This window comes from Lissotriton helveticus, chromosome 8, assembly GCF_964261635.1.
Source record: "Lissotriton helveticus chromosome 8, aLisHel1.1, whole genome shotgun sequence".
NCBI lineage: Eukaryota > Metazoa > Chordata > Amphibia > Caudata > Salamandridae > Lissotriton > Lissotriton helveticus.
Window position 1 is genome coordinate 735,028,038 of NC_136069.1, and position 21,761 is coordinate 735,049,798.

Consider the following 21,761-nt stretch of genomic DNA (forward strand, 5'->3'; position numbering starts at 1 on the left):
GTCTTTACCCCAGTCTACACCATCCTATTCGGTTCATTCTGAATTGGGGGTCGACTATATTTCAGACAAAATTTGTGTGGCCCCTTTAATTATGTGGCTTAAAATCTGGCTTAATAGCGAATTATCTTTAAACCAGGCCATTTTGAAAGATTGTCTTTTACTTGACAATGCTCATAAAATTAAGTGGCTGACTTATGTTAAAAATGGTTTCAGTGCTTTGGGCCGACCCAACCTCTTTTCCTCACCGGAGTCTGTATCGCGGAATGACATTGTTAGAACTAAAAGTGACATGCTTGAGCGGCTGTCATTACTAAGAGAGGAAAAGGAGTTGATAAAACCCTTGGTTAGAGCACATACTTTGGTCGCAACCTCTTCAGGCTCTGAATTTTATCTTACTCTGGTTAACCGCCCTTTTCATAGGTTTTTATTAACTCGTTTCCGCTTCAATATGATTCATCTAATTTTAGGACAGTATACAACTTGGTGTAAACCTGTTGAACTTCCACCCTGCTCTTGTGATGGTTTTTCGATCCAAGACACTATACATTTTATCATGTTTTGTGGTCATTTTATTGTAGAAAGGAGGAAGTACCTCGTGCCAATCTTAAAAAAGACAGGGCTTCTGCAAGTAAGACCAGCACTCCTCTATTTGCAGCTGCTAAATCATCCCAGTATTGTCTTTTGTGTAGCAAATTTTTTGGTGTGTGCAGTGCGCACCAAGAAAAGACTCACAGAGCACGAGAGATTGGCAACACTGTCATGAAGTCTTTGCACTGAGCACTTTATTAGATAAATACTATCAAATATTTAGTATTTAGGTGAGAGCGGAATGATGTATTTTAGATATTTTATGATACTAATGATGATTTTAACAATTGCTTCTTTTTGTGTATTGTTTTTTTTTTTTTTTTTTTTTTAAAACCTTTATTGACATTTCACAGTTACAGTCACAGTCCGACAAACTGAAAGGTTAAGCAAGGGTACAGAGGTAATACAGTCGAACAACGTAGATCAGGATCAAAGAGATAGTACACCTCACAGTATCGATGCGTAACTCGGGAGAGCTGTACGGAACAAGTTCAAAGGATCAGAGAGGTTTGTGTTTTTTTAAATGAAAAAATGCAGGATCTGAAATCATACAGTTAAATATCACCAACACTAGGGTTACACTTGAGACAGGATATTTGCGGCAGGACCATCATAGGCAGGGCATACATAGCAGAACGCACACTCAGGATATTAGACAAACAAGTCAGATCCCCGCCCACACAGTACCCGCCCGCCACGGAATGAAGCAGTAGGACAGAGACCCCGTACTGAACTAAATCAACGCCCAGTGAAGTACCTAGAATCAGACCCTCAAAAAAGGGGGGGGAAGAAGAAAGAAAAAGGAGAGAAAAGCCAAAAGAACAACATGAAAAAGAAGGCCATGGAACTAAAAGGAAACCAAAAGAACCCTATATCCCACACCCATCCCCCCACCCTGCACAACTGCATAAGGCCACGGCCCACCCCCCTAGCAGCGCGCCTGTCGCCCATTGTCGAAACCCGAAATGTAGGAAGAAGAGACAAAAAGAAGAAAGACAATATTCAACACAAAAGAAATGAATAGGAAAGGAGAACGAACGAAAACCCCACAGAAGGGGAAGAATCCAGGGGGAGCCCCTAACACAGGCACCCGACCCCCCTCCCCCCCGGTTCCCGCACCCCTGCAATTATACTGTAAAGAATAATAAAATACGAAAAAACCATAAGCAGGGTCAAAATCAATTATACAGCCCACCCCCGCGAGCCGACCAAACAATATGGAAAACTCTCAATGCTGGGGAAGAAGGAGCCAAGTGTCAATGTTATACATACAATTCGCCGGCCAGAGTAGAAACAAGGCGCAAAATTATAAACGAGAAAGCACAAATAAAACCGCACAGTGAGAGGGTATGCCAACACAGACGGAGCAGAAAGTCTTGCAACAATCCACGCGGCCGCACCATCCGGGGCGCCGCCGCCATTTTGCGACTGCCTTCCAACCACATTAGATCGGAATACCAGGACGGCCATTTCGTAATTGCAGAGTTCGAAATCAGGAAAGGCAAATAGAAGGATCACGAGTCAAATTAGATCAATGGACTCTGCGGGCATCCGACATAGGTTTATGAAACAGTGTCAAATAGGTAGTCTATGAAGCGCATACAGGAAGTGACACTAATGCAAACACTCTCACATGTCGCCAAGAAAAGCGGAGCAGGGACCCACCACCAAACCTGTGCAAGAAAGGGCCGAGCAAAAGCAGCACGGGCAAAGTCTCGCACACAAAGTGCCTGCGACGATGTGTCTCTCTGTCCCGGCAATGTCCGGTGCCCCCCGTCGTAGTCCAAAGCCAGCTCCTCCATTTCAGCGCACGGGGGACATCCCCTCCATGGCCCAGCCGTCACCGCTTACACTTCCAACACCGACAAGTGTCATGGCCGCCCGCCCCAGATCGATAAAAGGGGAGAAGGAGGCAGCAGCCCCATGCACCACTCATTAGTGTCCTTGCCCTGGTACAGGCGTTTACGCAGGATCAAACCCCCACAATCCAAAAGGGCGCATTGGTGATACTGCGCCGGAGCCAGCCCCATATGGCGGAGACGTGGATTGGGCAGCTGTTTGCAGAACTGGCAGCACGCCATCCAAACAGCCCGCAACAATTAGGGGCCGAATAAGCCCATTAAAAAGTGGAAAGGGGGGGGGACATCAAAACGGCACGATACTCAGCACACGTTCCGTCCTCCCGGTGCATGGGTAGCGCTGGAGCAAGTCCATAGGGGCGGGCTGACCTGAGCAAACGTGGGGCGGGACCTTCCAAAGCTCAGCATCCGACACTGTGGATCTCGCTGGCGGCGTCTCAATCACGCCAGAGCCCGGCTGGAAGTCTCTCTCTGGCCGGGGACAAAAATAGCCGTAACTCCGCTCCCGAAGCGCGGAAAGCGCCCAGAAGCGAACACATCCACTTGGCACCCCCTCCGACACATGAGGCTCCGATGATGTGCGGGGCAGACGGGGTATTCAGGCAGCGGGAGAGGAGAGCCGGCGGAGCCGGGCACGCATGCGACCATCTTGGCCGCTGGCCCGGCTCCGCCCCTTGTGTATTGTTTTTATTAAATTATGATATGTGGTTTTTTTAAAATTTAATTGCTGTTTTTTAACATTGTATAATGTGTGCTTTTTCTGCATGTACTGTGCCTTTTTTGATATTGATTTATCGAATAAAGATCTTTGACTGACTGACTGACTGACTGAACTACTCCTCCCATCAAGGTGGGCCTAAATGTAACCAGTATGTATGACAATGAAATGGCATTGGTAATTTCACCCTAGCAGGACTGCAAGCCAAACCTAGGTATCTTCTATAATTACGTGGGATTTTTGTATTATAGCAAAAATCCTCTAGACTAAAATTATAGTCTTTGAGAAACATATTTGAAGAAAATCTCTAAATGTTTATATAATCCAGAGACCATGAAAGAGTAAAATCTTTAAAGTATCTGTCTCATAATCTGATCGAATGCATATCATGTGATCTCCATTTTAGGGATTATTCGGTACTAACCTAGTAACAATGTAACCCCCAAAAATACTGTGATTGGAGCTTTGATGGGTCCTCTGTGTTTCCTTTGATAAAAAACATATTTAGGCATGGTGCTGCAGCAAATCACTTAAGAAACAGATACAGGGGAAAGCTGGCCTTTCCTGATTGTTGATTATTGGAACGGGAGAGTGCTTTGTATTTTCCACCGCTAACTCCAATTTAGCTATTAAATATTTCTAAATAGCCAGAAATATATCAACTATGCGCTCATTTTAATTGCATCTTCCTTCTCTCCCCTGATAACACCAAAACTACTATTCTAAGTGTGGCTGATGACTGCAGAAAAAGTACTGTTGAAGGAAAATGTCTGCATGCATTGCATGCATATGTAATGCGAATCAGCTGAAGTTTTGCATTTGGAGTTTCAGACCTATCCTATATGTATAATTGATTTGCACGCAGAAAGGACCATTTGACTCTTAACCACATTGGTGCTAAGGCAATTCCCGCTGGGTGCTTTGAAAGCCATTGTTCATGACAAGGTCAGCTCGTCATTAGCACAGCTCCAGTGTGCCTCATGACGAGCTGACCTTGTCATGAGCATGGAAGGGGTTAACAAATGCAGTTGCATCCTGTATTTTTCACCTTGGACCTTGCACTCTGTAGTTTGCAACTCAAGTTGTGAAAGGGTTCCATATCATCTCCCAAAATGTGCAAACGTAACTCTGTCATCTTGGTGTTACTGGGGGATCTGGGAGTGTGCTGCTGCATCTGCACCTACTAGTATGCTGATTACAAGAAGCTCTATCTCCAAGTGGCACTAGAGTAGGATATCCGACACCTTGAATATCTCTTGGTGAAAAGAGAACAACATTTTTTGTGAACTGTCATAGTTTTGTCCAAACGTTAAAGCAGTGGAAAAGATTGTTTACCTTCTGTGCACCGGGCAATCCCATTAAGTTAGCCTTGGCTCACTACTACATTCGAAATTGCATGTCATGAAGGGAGTCCACATTGCACAATTTAAATTACTACTGCTTGTAGAGTTAATGCACATATTACAGAATAATTATTATGGGTTGAGGTACATGCCTCAGTAAATCTATCACTCATTGTTGCCAGTGTTGTCCCTGTTAAGATAGAGGTACCTACAATATATCTTACCTTAGTTGCAGGAATTATGAAAGTCAGTCCTATCCCGCCCATGATCCACTCATTGTTAATTCTGTTTGAAGCAATCCACTCACTTTTTATACTCATGGGGCATATTATCAAGGACCGGTGTTAAAATTATCGTTGTTTTATCGGCAGGAAACTGCCGATAAAACGACGATAATGGGCTTGATAATACGCCCTTGTTAATTCCCATAGAAGCCCATGTTCTGATGTTAACATGGGCTTCTTTGGGAATTAACAAGGGCGTATTATCAAGCCCATTATCGCCGATTTATCGGCAGTTTCCTGCCGATCAAACGACGATAATTTTAACACCGGTCCTTGATAATATGCCCCATAGTTTTACAAATCTATTTGTCTAGCTACAATTGTGCATCTACCAGCCACTCCCGAGCAACACAGATTACATTTGTGCCATCAAGAGATATTTCTTGTACCAAAAAGCCCAAACACTGAATTAGACTTTTCCCTTCAAGAACAACCCTCCACCGCTCCTCTGTGAGGTACCAACAATAATGTCGTTGTTCAGGGAATAGAACCCTATCATTTCGGATGATGAGTTTGTGATTGTTTCTGATTTATCAAACTTTAGAATATATACTTTTTCGTTGAAAAGAGATATTTATCGATATGTGAGGTATTCGTAGTATAATTTGCTTGATATTATATGTATGCTAACTCTCTTTGCAGGTACACCCGGTGACAAAGGTGTGCCAGGAGTTCCAGGACCACCAGGCCAGCCAGGATTTACAGGGTTAAAAGGTGACAAAGGGATAAAAGGAGAAACTGGTTTCCCTGGCATTGGACTCCCAGGATATCCTGGAGAAAAGGTATGGATGATATAAACAACTCTCTATTTTTGAATGTGCAAACGTAACACCTCGACTCGTTTGTGAGGAATTGCTTTTTTTGTTCTTCTATTGTGAAAATATTGTTCCCTTGGAAGAAACCCCTACTTTACCTTCATCAATATTCGGTGTCTACCCTTCCTTTCCCAGCTTTGATCTATCCCTTACCTTCAGGGGAGTAAACCTCCTGTTACTATTTTCAGGGTGAGAAACTACTCAAACAGAATGGTGAATACCCACAAAGCTACAAGTATGTGGCGCTCCCTGGCCTCAAATGACCACAAACTGCCCATATGAGGTTTATCCAAATATAAAATGACACCTTAATGATGCAATTAATTTTATGTCTGGGCATTGCGACACGTGGTTGCAGTTTTGCATTTTATGAATCATAAGGTAGAATCTACACAGTTTAATGGTCCCAGGTGTACAATTAGCTTTGTGTATCAAGCCGACTGTCTGAAATTCTTATTAATGATATAAGCGCATTCTTTCAGCAACTAGCATATCTGTTGAAACGGTGCCTCAAACCTGTAGAGATCACGAGTGCTTCCTTATTCGCACTTGTTTACTTATAAAGCCACTGCATAATAAAACCCAGTCAAGTTTTCTGGATATCGACAGTGATTATGAATTAGGTCAATTTACATATACTGCATTTAATTTGCATATTTGTTTTCCAGCTGGTAAACTTTGTTTAACGTTGCTATTCCGTCACTAGATACACAATAATTTTATATTCATTATGTTTCACCTTTCGGCTTCAAACTGAGTGACTTCATAAGGTCCTTTTCATGCACAATAGGGCGTGTATGTTCATTAGTGATTTTTAACAATATTTTAATGGATATACTTGCCGCTATTCTTTTAATGAACAGGCAGAGGAACTTTATTTTGTAACTAAGAATGATGTATGAAATTCATTAACAGATATATTCAAAGTCAATAATTAATAGCAATATCTTTATCCAATTAATCACAATATGGGGTGGGCGTGGCCAAGTCGGTGACCAAGATGTCCACACTGCATTGAAGCTCCGGAGCCGAGTGCCCTTTTCTGCCCCGATTCGGCAGTCGTCCGTCATCATCCACTTGCTGCTGGCGCTCAAACCCATGGAGGGAACCCTCCCACCATCCTCATCTGCTTCTCTGGGGATTCGAGATGCTCTCTGTGGCACCCACTGTGCAGTTGACCACCCGACCTGACACACCCCTCCGAGGCCCTCCGTTGATAGGGACTGCAGGTGAGCCTAAGGGTGGGGCAGTGGCCTGTATGGGGCCCAGCGGGCTGATGCCACTTCTTCGAAACCAACATGGCAGTGACTGAACCTGAGGCCAGATGAATGCCGCAGTGACTATGGAGGTGAGGCTTGAGCTTTACCACTGAGCCTCTGGGGCTTGCTCCCCATGTGCAGAGGGCTGATTAGGGAGCGGGCCTGCTCCTACGATATTGCTGCACTGGGGCGTCAGCGGGCCGAAACGTTCCCTGTGTGTTTTCGGTCCCCTCCACACTGGGATGCGAGGTATGTGGTCTGTGGCCCCACCACCCCATGTTTGCCGAGCAGATGCCATTCTTATCATTGAGGCCATCAGATCTCCTGCGCACCAGCCATAAAGTTTACACAGCACTGCACTTAGCTTGGCACCATCCTTACAGGCAGCCGCCGCTCCTGGTCCAGGCTCATCATCCTGGTTCCAACAGTCACACTTGAGCCTACCTCTTCGTCAGACCATGCTGCTTGCAGATGAGACCGCTCTAGGGGCTTACCTTCAGATCACCATCTGGACTGGCCCGCATTGGGGACTCTTTTTGCACCTGGATTGCATGCCCTGTGCTTATGATGGGGCGCTGTGACTCCAAACAAAAGAAACTCTCATTTGCCCCAGCCAGGGGATACCAAGGAACTCTCACACAGCAATGCTGCCCCACTGCGTTGGATGGGGCCTCCGTCCTCACGGCTGAGTTCTACGCTGGATTCAAATCAGTAGATACCTGCATCGTATGGACCATATGAGTAAGCGCATTGACCACCACATGAATGACTGACTGGGGCAGAACGCAGAATCTCCAAAGTGAAGGACAACGCCACCGATGTTAGGAAGTGCCTAGACAAGGTAGAACGCATGCCACTACATTCCATTGCTGAGACAACACGCTTTACACTCAACACCATACCACCTTAATGCACACAGACCCCCAGTCTAGAGGCAACCAGGGACATTACCTTCCGTGATTAACATGGAACATTTTAGGCGTTAACAAAGCAAGGAAAATGGAACAGGTTCTCTCCTACTTTAAATAGACATGGTATCAAGCTGGCATTTCTTCAAGAAACCCATCTCTCTCCCCGGGATGACTGCCCCTTTGCGACTGCATGGGGCACCAACCGTGTCTTTGCCCATTACAGTTTCGACTCATGTGGGGTCTGTATTTTGATTCACAAAAGTATCTCCTTTGTATGTCATGACCAATTCGCCGACCCAGATTGCAGCTATGTGCTCCTCTCCGGCACCCTTGCTGGAAAAACAGTATTATTAGTCAATGTTTATACACCCAACACCTTTTATCCTTAATTATATCAAGATATTTCTGCATTGATAGGGTGTACACAGGTCGAATTTATCCTGATGGGGGCAAATATAATCTAATTTGCCACCCACCCTGAAGAAATCTGAACTCCTTCTCAGGGTCTCACTGATACTTAGTCCATTCAAACCAATAATAAAGAATTTGGACATGAAGCTGAAATATAAAAGAACATTTTTATTAACCTTAAATGAGGTGAGACTACGTCACACAGAAGCCTTAGCAACTGAATGAGGCAGTCTCCTAGAATGGTCTTACTTCACGTCTTATATACTCTTTATCCTGCCCCAGGCATGTAAGGGAGTTGTACCAATTACATTCCTAAACAAATGGAAACTCTGGAGGGTCAGCAGGTGAGTAGCCTTTGGGGTTTTAGCAGGATATGGGCAAAACATTATAATTACATAGTTCACAAAGGTTAATCTAATTTAGATGGCACTGCAGGGCATGGCATGATTACATGTACAGTATCCCAACCCAAAAGTTAATCATTAGGAATGTCCCAAATTCAATCTCTAAAAGCCGGACAAACCTATAATTGAAAGCATAACCCATGTAATGAAGAAACATAAAAAAGAAACAGTAACAGATGATGAACAAGATAAGGCATATGCAAGGAAACTAAAAGTTAACGATGTCCTGAACATTGATTAGCAATCTCAGACAAAGATTGATCAGGGAAATTGGCTTTGCGTTATCAGTTTCAGGTGAAGAGGTCAGTTTCTTACAGTTCATTCCAGAGTCAGAAAGAAACCTAGTTAATTTATACATGGACTAAGAAGGCCAGGCCACTTTGTTCACCAGGCTACCTTCACAGGCCTACGTGAGGTCAACACAAAATGGTGGCACATATAAAATGGAGCCAGTCTCGAGAATTACAGAACCTCAGACCCTCCTTTTGCCATTACGTAGGCAATAAACTAAGACTCATGTTAATCTGAATCTAGGTCTATATCGATATTTATTAGGTCGTCAAGGTGTTGCTGTAACATTATCTTATTATTTTCTACTTCTCTCGGGACAGGTCTCCGAACACACATAGTAGCACAAAGACTCACTTCTGGTGGACCATTTTTGGATGCTAGAGGCGGAGCCACTTCCTCTTCCATGGCAATTCAGTCAAATGAGAACTTAATTAACATTTACTTTATACAATTGCACTGGAACCGCTTGTGCAACTGTGCCCAAAGTCCGTTCAAAGCCTCTCTGGCAGGCTTCTATTGTCCATCAAATCTGCTTCCATTGTCTTCTTCCGTATTGGACCTCTCAATTCAGGCCTCTTCATGAAAATAGTACTGCTTAGTTGGAGTGCCCTCCTGGCAAACATCCACAGCTCACTCGAAAGTCTCAATGTCTCAAGGCAGTGCACCAATATCTTTCCTCTGCGGCAGGCACTACAGATACCATGCTCTTCGGTGGTCATGGGTGCAGATCACACCGTGCAGACCCAAGTACTATTAATCGAGAAAGAGCAACAGACTTTCACGCTCAGCAACACTTTCAGGCTCCAACACTCACTATTCAGTGTCAGAGGACGCTCGGGCCGCTGTTTCATGGGTACCACAAATGTAGTGCCTTTTGCCAACCGTAGATCCTCCGGTGCACTGCCATTCCGTTGGAGCAAAGGAAAAGGGGGGTGGCCAAAACTCAGGCCAAGGGGCTCAAGGGACTGCACACAGTCAGAGGTTACCAGCACATGACAGGTAGAAAACTGAAGCCTCAAAACAACAGGGATCCTTCTCTTTCGCTCTTTTGCACTGAAACTTATGTTCTGCATTGAACAGGCCTCCTTCTTCTCTGGAGTCCACCGCCGTCTAATGAAGCAAGCACGATGCTCCGGAGATGCAGTTGATGAAGCACCGGCAATCGCTGTCCAGCTTTGTTACTTTCTGGGTGTTGAGACTGTAGGGCCAAGACGTCCGCCTCTCATCTGTAGCTATCATTGATGGGAGTTAGGATTCGTCTTGATCACCGTTCTGCAGGGTATCATTCTTCCTTTGACTCTGGAAGATCCCACAGAACCTAGTGATGTAGGAAATGTGACACAGTTGTTAGTTTTCTTCAAAGTAAAGAAAAACAATTCCTAGTATTTAACAAGGTGACTGCAAGCAGGTGGCCTGCAATCTTTGAGGGAGTGGCCATACGCCATGGGATTACTCTAGAATGCACTGTTACTCTCATAGGATACAAAGGCCAAGACAGTGCTTCTGGCTTTTTCAATTGGGTACTTTCTATTATCTTCTGTCATCTAAGGGTAGATAGCTACAGGGGAATTCTATCTGCATGTATGTCTTCACACACAATAGCATTGTATAATGGGGTAAACATTTCTTGAAATACTACATCTATGTGCTCCTACAATTCTTATCTAGAACATATCAAAAAGGGAAGCGTATGAAACAACTTATCAGAGGCATACAGATACCTCCCTTTAACAATGGTATATTAGGTGCATGATGCAATACAGGCTAACGATCAAAATGTGGGAACAAAAGACAAGAACTAGAGATTCCTAGTATTTCCATGATTAGAACACATCTGATCCCACCAAAAATTAAAGCAGCAGGAACAAAAGGGAACTGAAAACCAAATTAAAATAGGCATTGAATTTATCATGTTCAAAAAATAAACGTAAGGTATCTCCTATTGAGGTGGAAAACTTGTCTTACTATAGTATCAAGTCAGTTAACCAGTCCATCACTACCCTGACAGTCAGACTGGAAAACATCAAAGTAGGCCTGAAGAAAATTCTTGAAAACCAGTCTGGTCATACAAAAGGGAATTATACATAATATGGGGGTCCCTGGTACATTATTGCAGTCTGGAAGTGTGAACCTGAACAATACACCAATAATAATAAATGGGCTGACTGGTGAAAGGAATACGGAAAAGGGAAATGGGACTAGGACACAGCTAAAATCCCCAATAACTAGGCACAATGCAACATCGATCAAGGGGAGAAGCGGCAAAAGAAAAATCTATAGGAAGAACAAGAAATTACTCAGGTGATAGTCAAATTTGTGAAACAACACCAAGAGTATGGGTGATACATAAAAGTCAAAATAGTACACAAATTTTAACTCTACCGCTGGCCGCTACACCATATACGGTAATGTCAGCTAATGTTCCAGTTCCTTCTTCTGAAAGAAATTAAACCTGGTTTTCTTTGAGGAACAAAGCCATACACTACTTAGGACGCAAACTAATGCAATATAGAAATTAGGTCACCTTGTATAAGAGTCACAGATCTATAATTTCATCCTTAGGTCCAATCAAGGGAACATAAATCTAGGGCTGCCTGTTCCTTGAGGGAAGGGGCAGTAACGTGACTAACTGCAGGTGACACACTTTGATCCTGTATATCTCTTTTATTTTTCTTCAATACTATTATAGCCAAATTGACATACACTGGTGAAGTGTTGTCTGTGTTGTTCACAGCATGTAAATATCACATCTGTGAAATTTTGTATCAGAGCAAATCCACCCAACTGTTGTGCAGCGATACGCATCGTCATGCAAATCCCTTCACAACACAGGGGAGCTTGTAATAGTATAAAAAGCAGCAACATAAAACAAAAACATACATAAAATAAAAAACACACATGTAAAGCCATTAGATATACGTGCTGTATACCAAGCACAAAAAACATAGACAAATTACAATAGCACATGTAAATGAGCGGTGACGCACGCACTTCATGCAGCCCAAAACCCAATATTCGGGCCTGCTTAATTTGTCAGGCTTAAAATTAAAATTACACTTTGTTTTACTTTACACACCCTCCTTTTGACAGCAGATCACCAGTTAGTGGAGATCAGCTGTCAACTACGACTTACTGTGTCGCTTCTGACACACAGGACCAACAGGAACAATTCATAGAAGGACAAAATGCAAAAACGTGAAAAACACACGAATATTTCTTTTCAAAGGAGTCATACAAAAACCACATCTTGCTTCAACATACTGCTGACACTTCACATAACACACAAAATATCAACTGTAACCAACCATCTTCTAAAACTATGCAACATTTCTTGTTCTGTTAAATGAAAGCAACTTTACATGGACATAATTTTTCAAAAACAGAAATACAAATGTATCACCCCCTTTTAGGCCCTGCTTTGAGCGAGGCCGCTCAGGAATGCACTTCTCGGAGACAAGGCCCTGATTTAATAGGCTGCAGATGTCGACATACATGAAAGCCTAGCACAGTCCTCCAAGAGCTAAGAATAACACCTCAGCAGAACATCTGTTTTCACTTACTACTAACCCCCACCTGATAGGCCTTAAGGTCAAAATCTGCCTCGCGCACTCCGCGGCTCCTCACTTTGAAGCTGTCAAAGAAAAAAAAACCTTCCCAACTCTTTCTAACCTGCAATAACCAACCCCCTATCCAAAACCACATACCATCTATATTACTCCCTTTAGGTGCCACAATCCACTCCTATTCCCAGACTCAAAAGCATCTACTATGAATAATTGGCAGAACACAACAACACAACAGACCAGCTTTAGAACAAATGCTTGTTACCACCCTATGCAATGGTACTCATTTCATCAACCTTAAATGGATGAACGTCTCAGTAGGTCCAGCTAGAGTTAAAACCTTCAACCCTGATATTAAACTCAAACCTCTGCACCGGGCACATTGGCTCACTGAGCCATTAAAAGCAACCCCAAATGAGAACAACCTGCAAATTTGTATCATACCTACATGTATGCATTTACTGAAGCCTAAGGTACTTTAATAGCTACTCTAAATGAAAAAAATGCTGTTTAAATAGTCTATTTACCCAAATTCGACTTTGATATTTGTGGCACTTAAAAATAAATATCCTATAATTGTGCTACATATTAATCATCCTCGGAATGTTCTGTACAGATTGCAGCGATTGGACATTAGACATATCTCATGTAAATCCTTAGAAAAATGAGTTTTTTACGCCTGCGCCAAAGGAAATTCCATATGCAAATGTTCTAATTTTTGCGGTCCACACAACTTAAATTAAATTTTAATGCTAGGAGGTCATAGTATGAGTATTAAGCTTTATAAATATAAAAAAACGATTTTAAAAGCACTTATTTAATTATTTTTTTTCCATAATTAGTCATTTTTCTTTTAATAAAACCATTTTTAATAATTCCACATATAATAGCAAGCTGCATCCCTTGCCTATCACATTTAGACGCATTCATTCACAAGCCTAAGCACATAAGCCTAACTTGAAACATGACAAATTTTTGCGCCACTTTTATTTAAAAGGACAGTTATTTTAATATTAGAACCAAAAATGTGCTTACAAAAAATGCTTAAAGAAAGGGAACCCTTAATTGAAATGTTTTCCTGTAATATAAAATAATGAACCTTATTTTTGTAACCTTTTCAAAACACTATTCTGAAATGCAAAGGTTCACCTGTGTTTAACTGGGAAAGTCCTGACTGAGTAAACATTCCTGTCTATTCGTGATTGCTTCGTGTTGCTTGCTTAGCGGCAGCAACAGCTGTTTCTTAGTGTTGAAAACGTGGGCACGGTGGCTGTCTATTTAAAACTAAAACTAAGACATTTCAAGTTTCAAAATGCGTGTGCAATACAGCAAAATCCAATGTATTCAGATGATGTGTTTGCCTGTTAATATCTAATACAATGTATCTAAGCAAAATGCTGTAAGTTTATTTTTTGCAAAACACCCAATTTAGTTTTTGAGGGCTTTTTTATTCCTAGTGAATGTGAATTTTAATTTTATCTTTAAAGCATTGTACATGTGCATAATTGCTTACTCTATAAATTAAATAGCTACATATAGCTAGTTTAGCATATCACATGGTTCATTTCTGGATTTTTATTTCATTTCTGATTAATAATAATTAACTAACATTTTGCATAACAGACTGAAAACATCAAGAAAAAACCCACAAAACACACATTGAGCTCATTTAAGGCATACACAGAAAGGGGTAAAACACTCAGGACACACAATACAGCGCGCTTTTAGTCATTTATTTCATAAATAGCGCCATCGCTATTTACTTACAGAAGTTGCACTAATGGGAAAACCACATAGACATTTAAACACACATTTAACCCACAGATCAATACTCAAGACAGAAACAAAGGACAGCCCACAGACTGTACTTAAACTAAACCATTTGTAAATACTAGTTGTAAGTCATATTTACAAGAAGCGCTTCTCAATAGTGTTCCAAAAAACTGCAAAAACAGCCCCACAGACCTTTATTTCCAAGAAGCCAAGATATTCTCAATTCACTAGCTTTGGCTGGCAGAACACCAAAAAACGCTCTGCCTATCTCCATTCATAAAATTGCACAGAACAGAGGATCCTTGTATGTATTATGTCCATATTTTAATTCCCTGGGGAAACAGAATCACCAAGGAAGAAATATGTTTTTATACCTAAACCTTTTTAGGTTTTCCCTTTAGGGGAGCCGGCTAATTTACTTCACATCACACCGTCCAAAAAGCAACACATTCTCTGATGTGAGCTTGAAAACAGGTATGCCAAAAATACTGTAGAATATGCAAATATTATAATCAAAATAGTGCTTAAGGTACTCTCCGTACGTTGCACCGTTCAAATCTTATACAAAGTAGAGAAAAGTCTCCTCATTACCTGCCTACATGAATTGCAATTCGCATATACAAACCTATACAAATCCAAAGTTGGCCAACACAAATTCTAAAATTCCAAAGCTATACCAAACTAATAGTTGTCCAAATTCTAACTGGCAAGTTCTAAATGACCTAACGGTCTTTTTTTTTTTAAATACTCACGCCAAAAAGGTTCTCAGTCAGGAGTGACATCATGTGGAGGATCAAAATCAGGAAGATCAGAAATATACTGGTCTGCAGAGACAAATAATCCCCAGAACCTCCGTGCACAGAGTACCTCCTTAGTAGAGTCCTGTCTTGTTCTCCTCAGTAGATTTCTGTCTTCTGACAAGATCACTCCCTCAGATAGCCACTTCTCTGATGAGGCCCGCGTTGGCCGCGCCATTTGAAGAAATCTGAACTCCTTCTTAGGGGTCTCACTGATACTTAGTCCATTCAAACCAATAATAAAGAATTTGGACATGAAGCTGAAATATAAAATAACATTTTTATTAACCTTAAATGAGGTTAGACTACGTCACACAGAAGCCTTAGCAACTGAATGAGGCAGTCTCCTAGAATGGTCTTACTTCACGTCTTATATACTCTTTATCCTGCCCCAGGCATGTTAGGGAGTTGTACCAATTACATTCCTAAACAAATGGAAACTCTGGAGGGTCAGCAGGTGAGTAGCCTTTGGGGTTTTAGCAAGATATGGGCAAAACATTATAATTACATAGATCACAAAGGTTAATCTGATTTAGATGGCACTGCAGGGCATGGCATGATTACATGTACAGTATCCCAACCCAAAAGTTAATCATTAGGAATGTCCCAAATTCAATCTCCAAAAGCCGGACAAACCTATAATTGAAAGTATAACCCATGTAATGAAGAAACATAAAAAAGAAACAGTAACAGATGATGAACAAGATAAGGCATATGCAAGGAAACTAAAAGTTAACGATGTCCTGAACATTGATTGGCAATCTCAGACAAAGATCAATCAGGGAAATTGGCTTTGCGAGGTCAGTTTCAGGTGAAGAGGTCAGTTTCTTACAGTTCATTCCAGAGTCAGAAAGAAACCTATTTAATGTATACATGGACTAAGAAGGCCAGGCCACTTTGTTCACCAGGCTACCTTCATAGGCCTACGTGAGGGCAACACAAAATGGTGGCACAATATAAAATGGAGTCAGTCTCGAGAATTACAGAACTTCAACCCATGGACTCCACTGGTTCATACACTATCGCCTAGGCCTGTTCCTTTTGTGCTCTCAGAGATCTGTTCAGTACTTTCCAACTCTCAAATGCTTGGTTCACCGGATATCCCCATACCAAGGTCTATACATTTTATTCAGCCCCACATGATGTTTGGACTCAAATACTCCACTGGTTTGTGTCCTGGGGGACCTTCCTTTGGCTGAGAAATGTGGCCCATATGTCCCGTACCCTTTTAGATCATGCCCTGGTCAGGGTCACAATGCTTATACCATATCAGGGCCACACTGCCCGGCTATGGCATTCCCAGAAAATGCGCTACATGATAGTGTTCAAATCAGAACTTTGTAACACTATCGATAAATAGTTTGCATTAAACTCTGGGTTGGTAGACAAGCACGCCACTCAGTGGGAGGGCTTTAAGGCATATATCCCTAGTGCTTGCCTCGCAAAGCAGGCAGGGGTTCTTCTGAGTATTCCCAGTGACTTATCCAGGGTGGAGAGAGAACTGCAGGATATTAACCTGACCACCAATAGATGGTGAACACCATGCCCAACTACACAGTTGCTCCAAATTATTGCAGGAGTTGCGTGACTAGCATAACTTGAGATTGCGTATATGGGTAAATATGCCTGAGCTCGTCAATATGGGGAGGGGGAAAGACCGGGCCACATGCTGTCGCACTTTAGCGCTCTTGCATCCTAACTGTCATAACAATTGCGTGATAAGCCTCATCGATGATGAAAGTTCAACTGCAATTGACAATGCTGCTATTGCACAAACATTCCTAACCTATTATCAACCACTATATATGACTCCTGCGACCAGTGACTCAGAGGCGACTGCTGAGTACTTAACTGAGGTAGCCATGGTATGGCTATCAGAGGGACACCAGCAATTCGTAGAGGCCCCTGTCACATGTGAAGAGATAGCACAGGCGATCGATGCCTTGAGTGGTTCCAAGGCCCCTGGCCAGGACCGACTCACAGGTAATTTTTACAAATCTTACAAACATATTTTGTCTCCCCACTTGCTGGAGAGTTATGTAGAAGCACTTGAAGAGGGCATTCTACCACCCACCCTTCGAGTAGCTGTCATTACCCTTTTACTGAAACCTATTAAGCCGGAGTACCTTTGCACTTCATACAGACCGCTGTCCGTACTCAACCGAAATATTGGCTAAAGTTATTGCCACACACCTTTCCCTGCTGATGGAGCAGATAATCTATCCCATTCAGACTGGCTTCGTCCTGCACTGCTCAATTGGCATTAACCTCCACACCATCTTTGCGATACTGAATTAGATAAGCCAGACCCTTCCTGCAGCATTTGTCCTCCTGGACGCCGAGGAGGTGTTTGATTTACTGGAATGGTCATGTCTGCCAGTGATGTTAGCCAAGCTAGGGGTGCCCAATGACTTCAGCGACCTCATCATGCTCCTATACGCTGGTCCTACGATCTAGCTGTGGGTGTATGTTATGCTCACTGAGGCCTTCCCAGTGTCTAAAAGAACACGTCAGGGTTCTCCCCTTTCACCCCTACTTTTTGTTATTGCCTTCAACTCTCTGGTCTGGCATCTGCAGGAACATCACATACACAGAGGACCCTAATTTCTCAATGGTCTACTACTGGCATCCATGTATTCCTGTGACATCTTGCTATTTGTCCGAGACTCATCAATGCACCGTCCTCCCATCATGTGAGAAATTATACGCTACGGACACCCCTACAGCCTCTTCATAAACTGGTGTAAATCTGAACTCTCTGCTTACTGATTTGACTGTTCCCCGTGATCTGGAGTACCCCCTGGGTTGGTGCACAGATTCCAACAACTATTTAGGAATCGTTCTGCACAGACAGAGGGCAGAAGTCATTCTCCAGAACTATGGCCCTGGCAATGGCAAACTCACCTCGCAGGTGGAGTGATGGATTAAATTACCGCTGTCTATTGCAGGGCTGTTTGCCATCATCAATATGGTAGCACTCCAGCGCTTCCTATATCTGTTTTTAAATATACCTGTTGGATTGACCAACATTTTTTTTGCCTTCCTACGTAGCCTCCTAACATACCTGGTTTGAGCGGGCTGATGCCCCAGAATCCGATGGAAAACATTGACCCTCACGTATGATCACGGCAGCCCGTATTGTCACCTTTACTATTTAATGGCGTAGTACCACTTTGCCTACTACTGGTACCATCCAGACTCCCCTACCTGAAACCAGAACGAGACCAGGCACATGACCTCCCCTTGTCCTCACTCCTGCCTTTGGGACTCCCCGGCAAACCACCCGATATACAAACATTCTCTATGACCTCCTGGGCTTTGTCCAGTCTCCGGCAGTACCTGGGGGCGGGTTATTGTATCCTCCCAGCTTGCCCCTCACAAACAATCCATAGATCTGTCTGATTCAGAAGAGGCTTATACAGCGCACGTTGATAACTCATGAGCTACCCACAATGGGGGATCTCTTTATAAGTGCCAGGGTGTCCATACGACCTGCACCCACTCTCCCAGGAGGCCCTACATCCATGGATAACTTTGTTTTTCACTGCCTACACGGTACCCTGCGGTACGCCCTACCCACATACCCTGAAGAGCCTGGGGACATACCCCTGACTTTAGTGATACCTACCACAGATAGTAGCATATTGGTTTCTCTGCTATATCACTCCTGCCTGGTGCTAAGGACAACGGGTACAAAGAAGTCCAGGACCGCCTGGGAACACAACTTGGGAACCAACTTGGAGCACTCCATACCAGACAACACTTGGTGTTGCTGCTGCATGCAGACTAAATTGATCTCTAACAACCATAGGCACAAGTTGCTCCATTATAAGTATTTACACTGTGTGTGTACCATGCCAAAGGCTCAAGCAAGGTTGGATCCAGCAAGGTTGTATCAATGTTCCAAGTGTACTGTTGGCCATGCCAATTTTGTACATTAGTTATAAGACAAAGGGGTTCACCCAGACAAATCACTAGGACCTGGGTATGGTACAGAACATGAAAAAATGCCCTAGTGGACACAATATCAAGAAAAACCTTTTAACATCACACGTAGAATTAATTAAAAAAATGTTATGATAGGTTAAACACATTTATTCATGTGAGACATGGGTTCTCATGTTCACAGGGAACACATCAATAATATGCGTTTAAAGAAGGTGCCCAATTGGAAGGGAAGGCTAAGTGCAGCAATGTGCAATGGTGAGGGTAAGTGAGAGAGGGAGGGCAGTGAGTAATATATATATCCAAATAGTATAAGATGCCAGTCCGGCCTATGATACATGGCCAATCTATTTACAACACCATAATGTTAGGACACATGAGGGATCTATCACTGTTGTCTAAAATGGTAAATACAATAACAAGCCGTCAACGGTTCGACCCTGGGGGATGAATGTATACAAATGGAGTTCTTACAGTAGGGTCTTCATCAGAACCAAGTGTGGGACACCTAAGGTATATTATTGATGTGTTCCCTGTGAACATGAGAACCCATGTCTCACATGAATAAATGTGCTTAACGTATCGTAAAATTGAGGCGATTTTGTACATTAAGCCAGGAATGTACTGTTATCCATGCTTTTCTGTTCTTGCCTTAATCTCAACCATGATTGAACATATGGTCGACCCAGATCCACTGATGGCACTGCTGGGATATGTCAAGCCTTTAGACCGGGATTGAGATGCTTCACCGCTATAGAACTGTTACTGGCTTAGTGGCAGATAGCCACTTATTGGGGCAGTAGCAGGGTTCCCACTACCAGCGACTGGCTGAAAAACATGACATGAAAAAATATTCGCAAAATCTATGCCTCCCTGCTACCTCTAACCTCCTGACCCAATTATATTTGGCAACCTCTCCAAGACTATCTATTGACTTTAGAACCTGATGACACTGATGATGCCGCTGATTGAAATTGATAACCCATCCCATTTATTGCTCTGTAGAAAATTGCCTCTTGACCTGCATATAGGTATGTGTAACCCTTTCATTCTTCACTTTTTCCAGCCTCAGTATCAATTAATCTCCCTGTTAACCCTCCATGTGGTTGCTGTATTCACTTTTACATGTAAAGAGCACCTGTTTTTCATATAATGCTCTGGCTGTACATGTACATCTCTGCTGTGTGCAGCATTGTTTGTCTTTAGCTTTGAAAAATGATGAATAAAAAAAATCACAAAATCAATTGCGAAATTAAAGTAACAATTCAGCAGTGATGTCATCCAGAGTCCCTGAATCAACTCATCTTTATCGATCTCAATACACATCTCTGATTCATGATTGTCACTTGGTTAAATTTTGGCCTACAATAGCGTCAGGTGCAATCATAATGGAAACATAACCTTGTGAATATTTTTTCAAAGTCAATTGAGGTCATTTAGGGTTTGATGGAGTTGAAGGACTGTGGTAAATCAGTGGTCATCCTGTCTTGTCAAACTTCCAGTTAACCTGCTTTACTTAGAAGCAGAGGTAGTACTCTGTTTTGTTGGCAGAGCCACAGCTAGTACTGTAAATAGGCCCTATTTTTTTGCATTGAGAAACCAAACACCATGTTTTGTTTGTTTATTTTCTCAAGATTAGAATGTTTGCAGTGCAGGAGTTTTAATTTAACCATGGTTCCCATTCAGCAAACCTTCAATGTTGTGAAGGGAGCCATCACAGCACAGAAATCAAATTTCCACCAGGCAGTGTGACCACACCTAGATCATCCTGGTGAAACAGTGGGACTTTGGCCCAATCTTAAATGTTCCCCATAGTCAGTCTCCTTCTGCAACTTGATGAACAGTCGTACAACACATTGGGAAAGAGATGAGGAAACCTTTTTTTGTAGGAGCTAGCATTGAAAACCATATTTTTGTACAGCCCCTTCACAAATTGTGCTGTTTACTTTTTATCCTTTTTGCTAGTATGTCGTTTCATATATATGTTACATTTATGTAGCCAACACAACCTTACATTGTTTTTGCGCATGACTATAGATGGAACTCGTTTACTGCCCTTGGACTGTTTTCCCTTGGATATGTGTCCACAATGTCATGTATTTTATGTTAATACCTGATTTTCATTTCCTGTATAGGGCGACCCAGGTAGAGTAGGGGTCCAGGGTGTACCTGGAGAGAAAGGGGACAAAGGTGAATCCGGAATGCCTGGGATGCATGGCTCACCGGGTCCCAAAGGATTTCCTGGTCCTCCTGGCTATCCAGGCGAGTACTTTATTATCTTCATGATTTAGAATGTGAGGTGGCATATAAAGAGACAGGTGATCACATTGCCATCTTGATTTTTTCAGGTAGCCCAGGAACACCAGGGGAAAAAGGAGTGGAGGGTCTCCCTGGCATCAACGGCATCCCAGGATTCAAAGGGGACCATGGTATGCTGTCAGAGATCCACATTATTCTTATTTATAAAACATGCTTATCTTGTGATCCTTGCACCTCAATTTTGAAAACTAAGATTGCTTTACAATCACCATCTCACTTATTTTCAACATATGTCAGGAAGCAACATGAAGTTCTGGTCATACTTCTGCAAATCATTATTACTAGGACTTTGTTGCTGTGGTACAGCAACAACTTTGAAGGGCTGTCCTTCAACAGCTTACAGTATAAATCTTAGTGTATTCAGTCTGCAGACATTTGCCATGTAGAGTGACTGCTATGGAATCATTTATTAAAAGAGTAATCTACAGCATATGTATCTGTTAGAAAAATGTTACTCATCTTTATTATTGTCTTTCTGCTG

General features: G+C 42.5%; 1 protein-coding gene across 1 annotated transcript in view; it reads left to right on the forward strand.

The window, feature by feature from the left end:
- Positions 1–21,761, forward strand: part of COL4A1 (collagen type IV alpha 1 chain) — a 594,749-nt gene that overhangs the window by 497,406 nt on the left and 75,582 nt on the right. Inside the window, exons 37-39 of the mRNA XM_078657555.1 lie at positions 5,435–5,574; positions 21,097–21,227; positions 21,314–21,390. Of these exons, the coding sequence (XP_078513681.1) occupies positions 5,435–5,574; positions 21,097–21,227; positions 21,314–21,390 (348 nt within the window). The remainder of the gene's footprint in view (positions 1–5,434; positions 5,575–21,096; positions 21,228–21,313; positions 21,391–21,761) is intronic.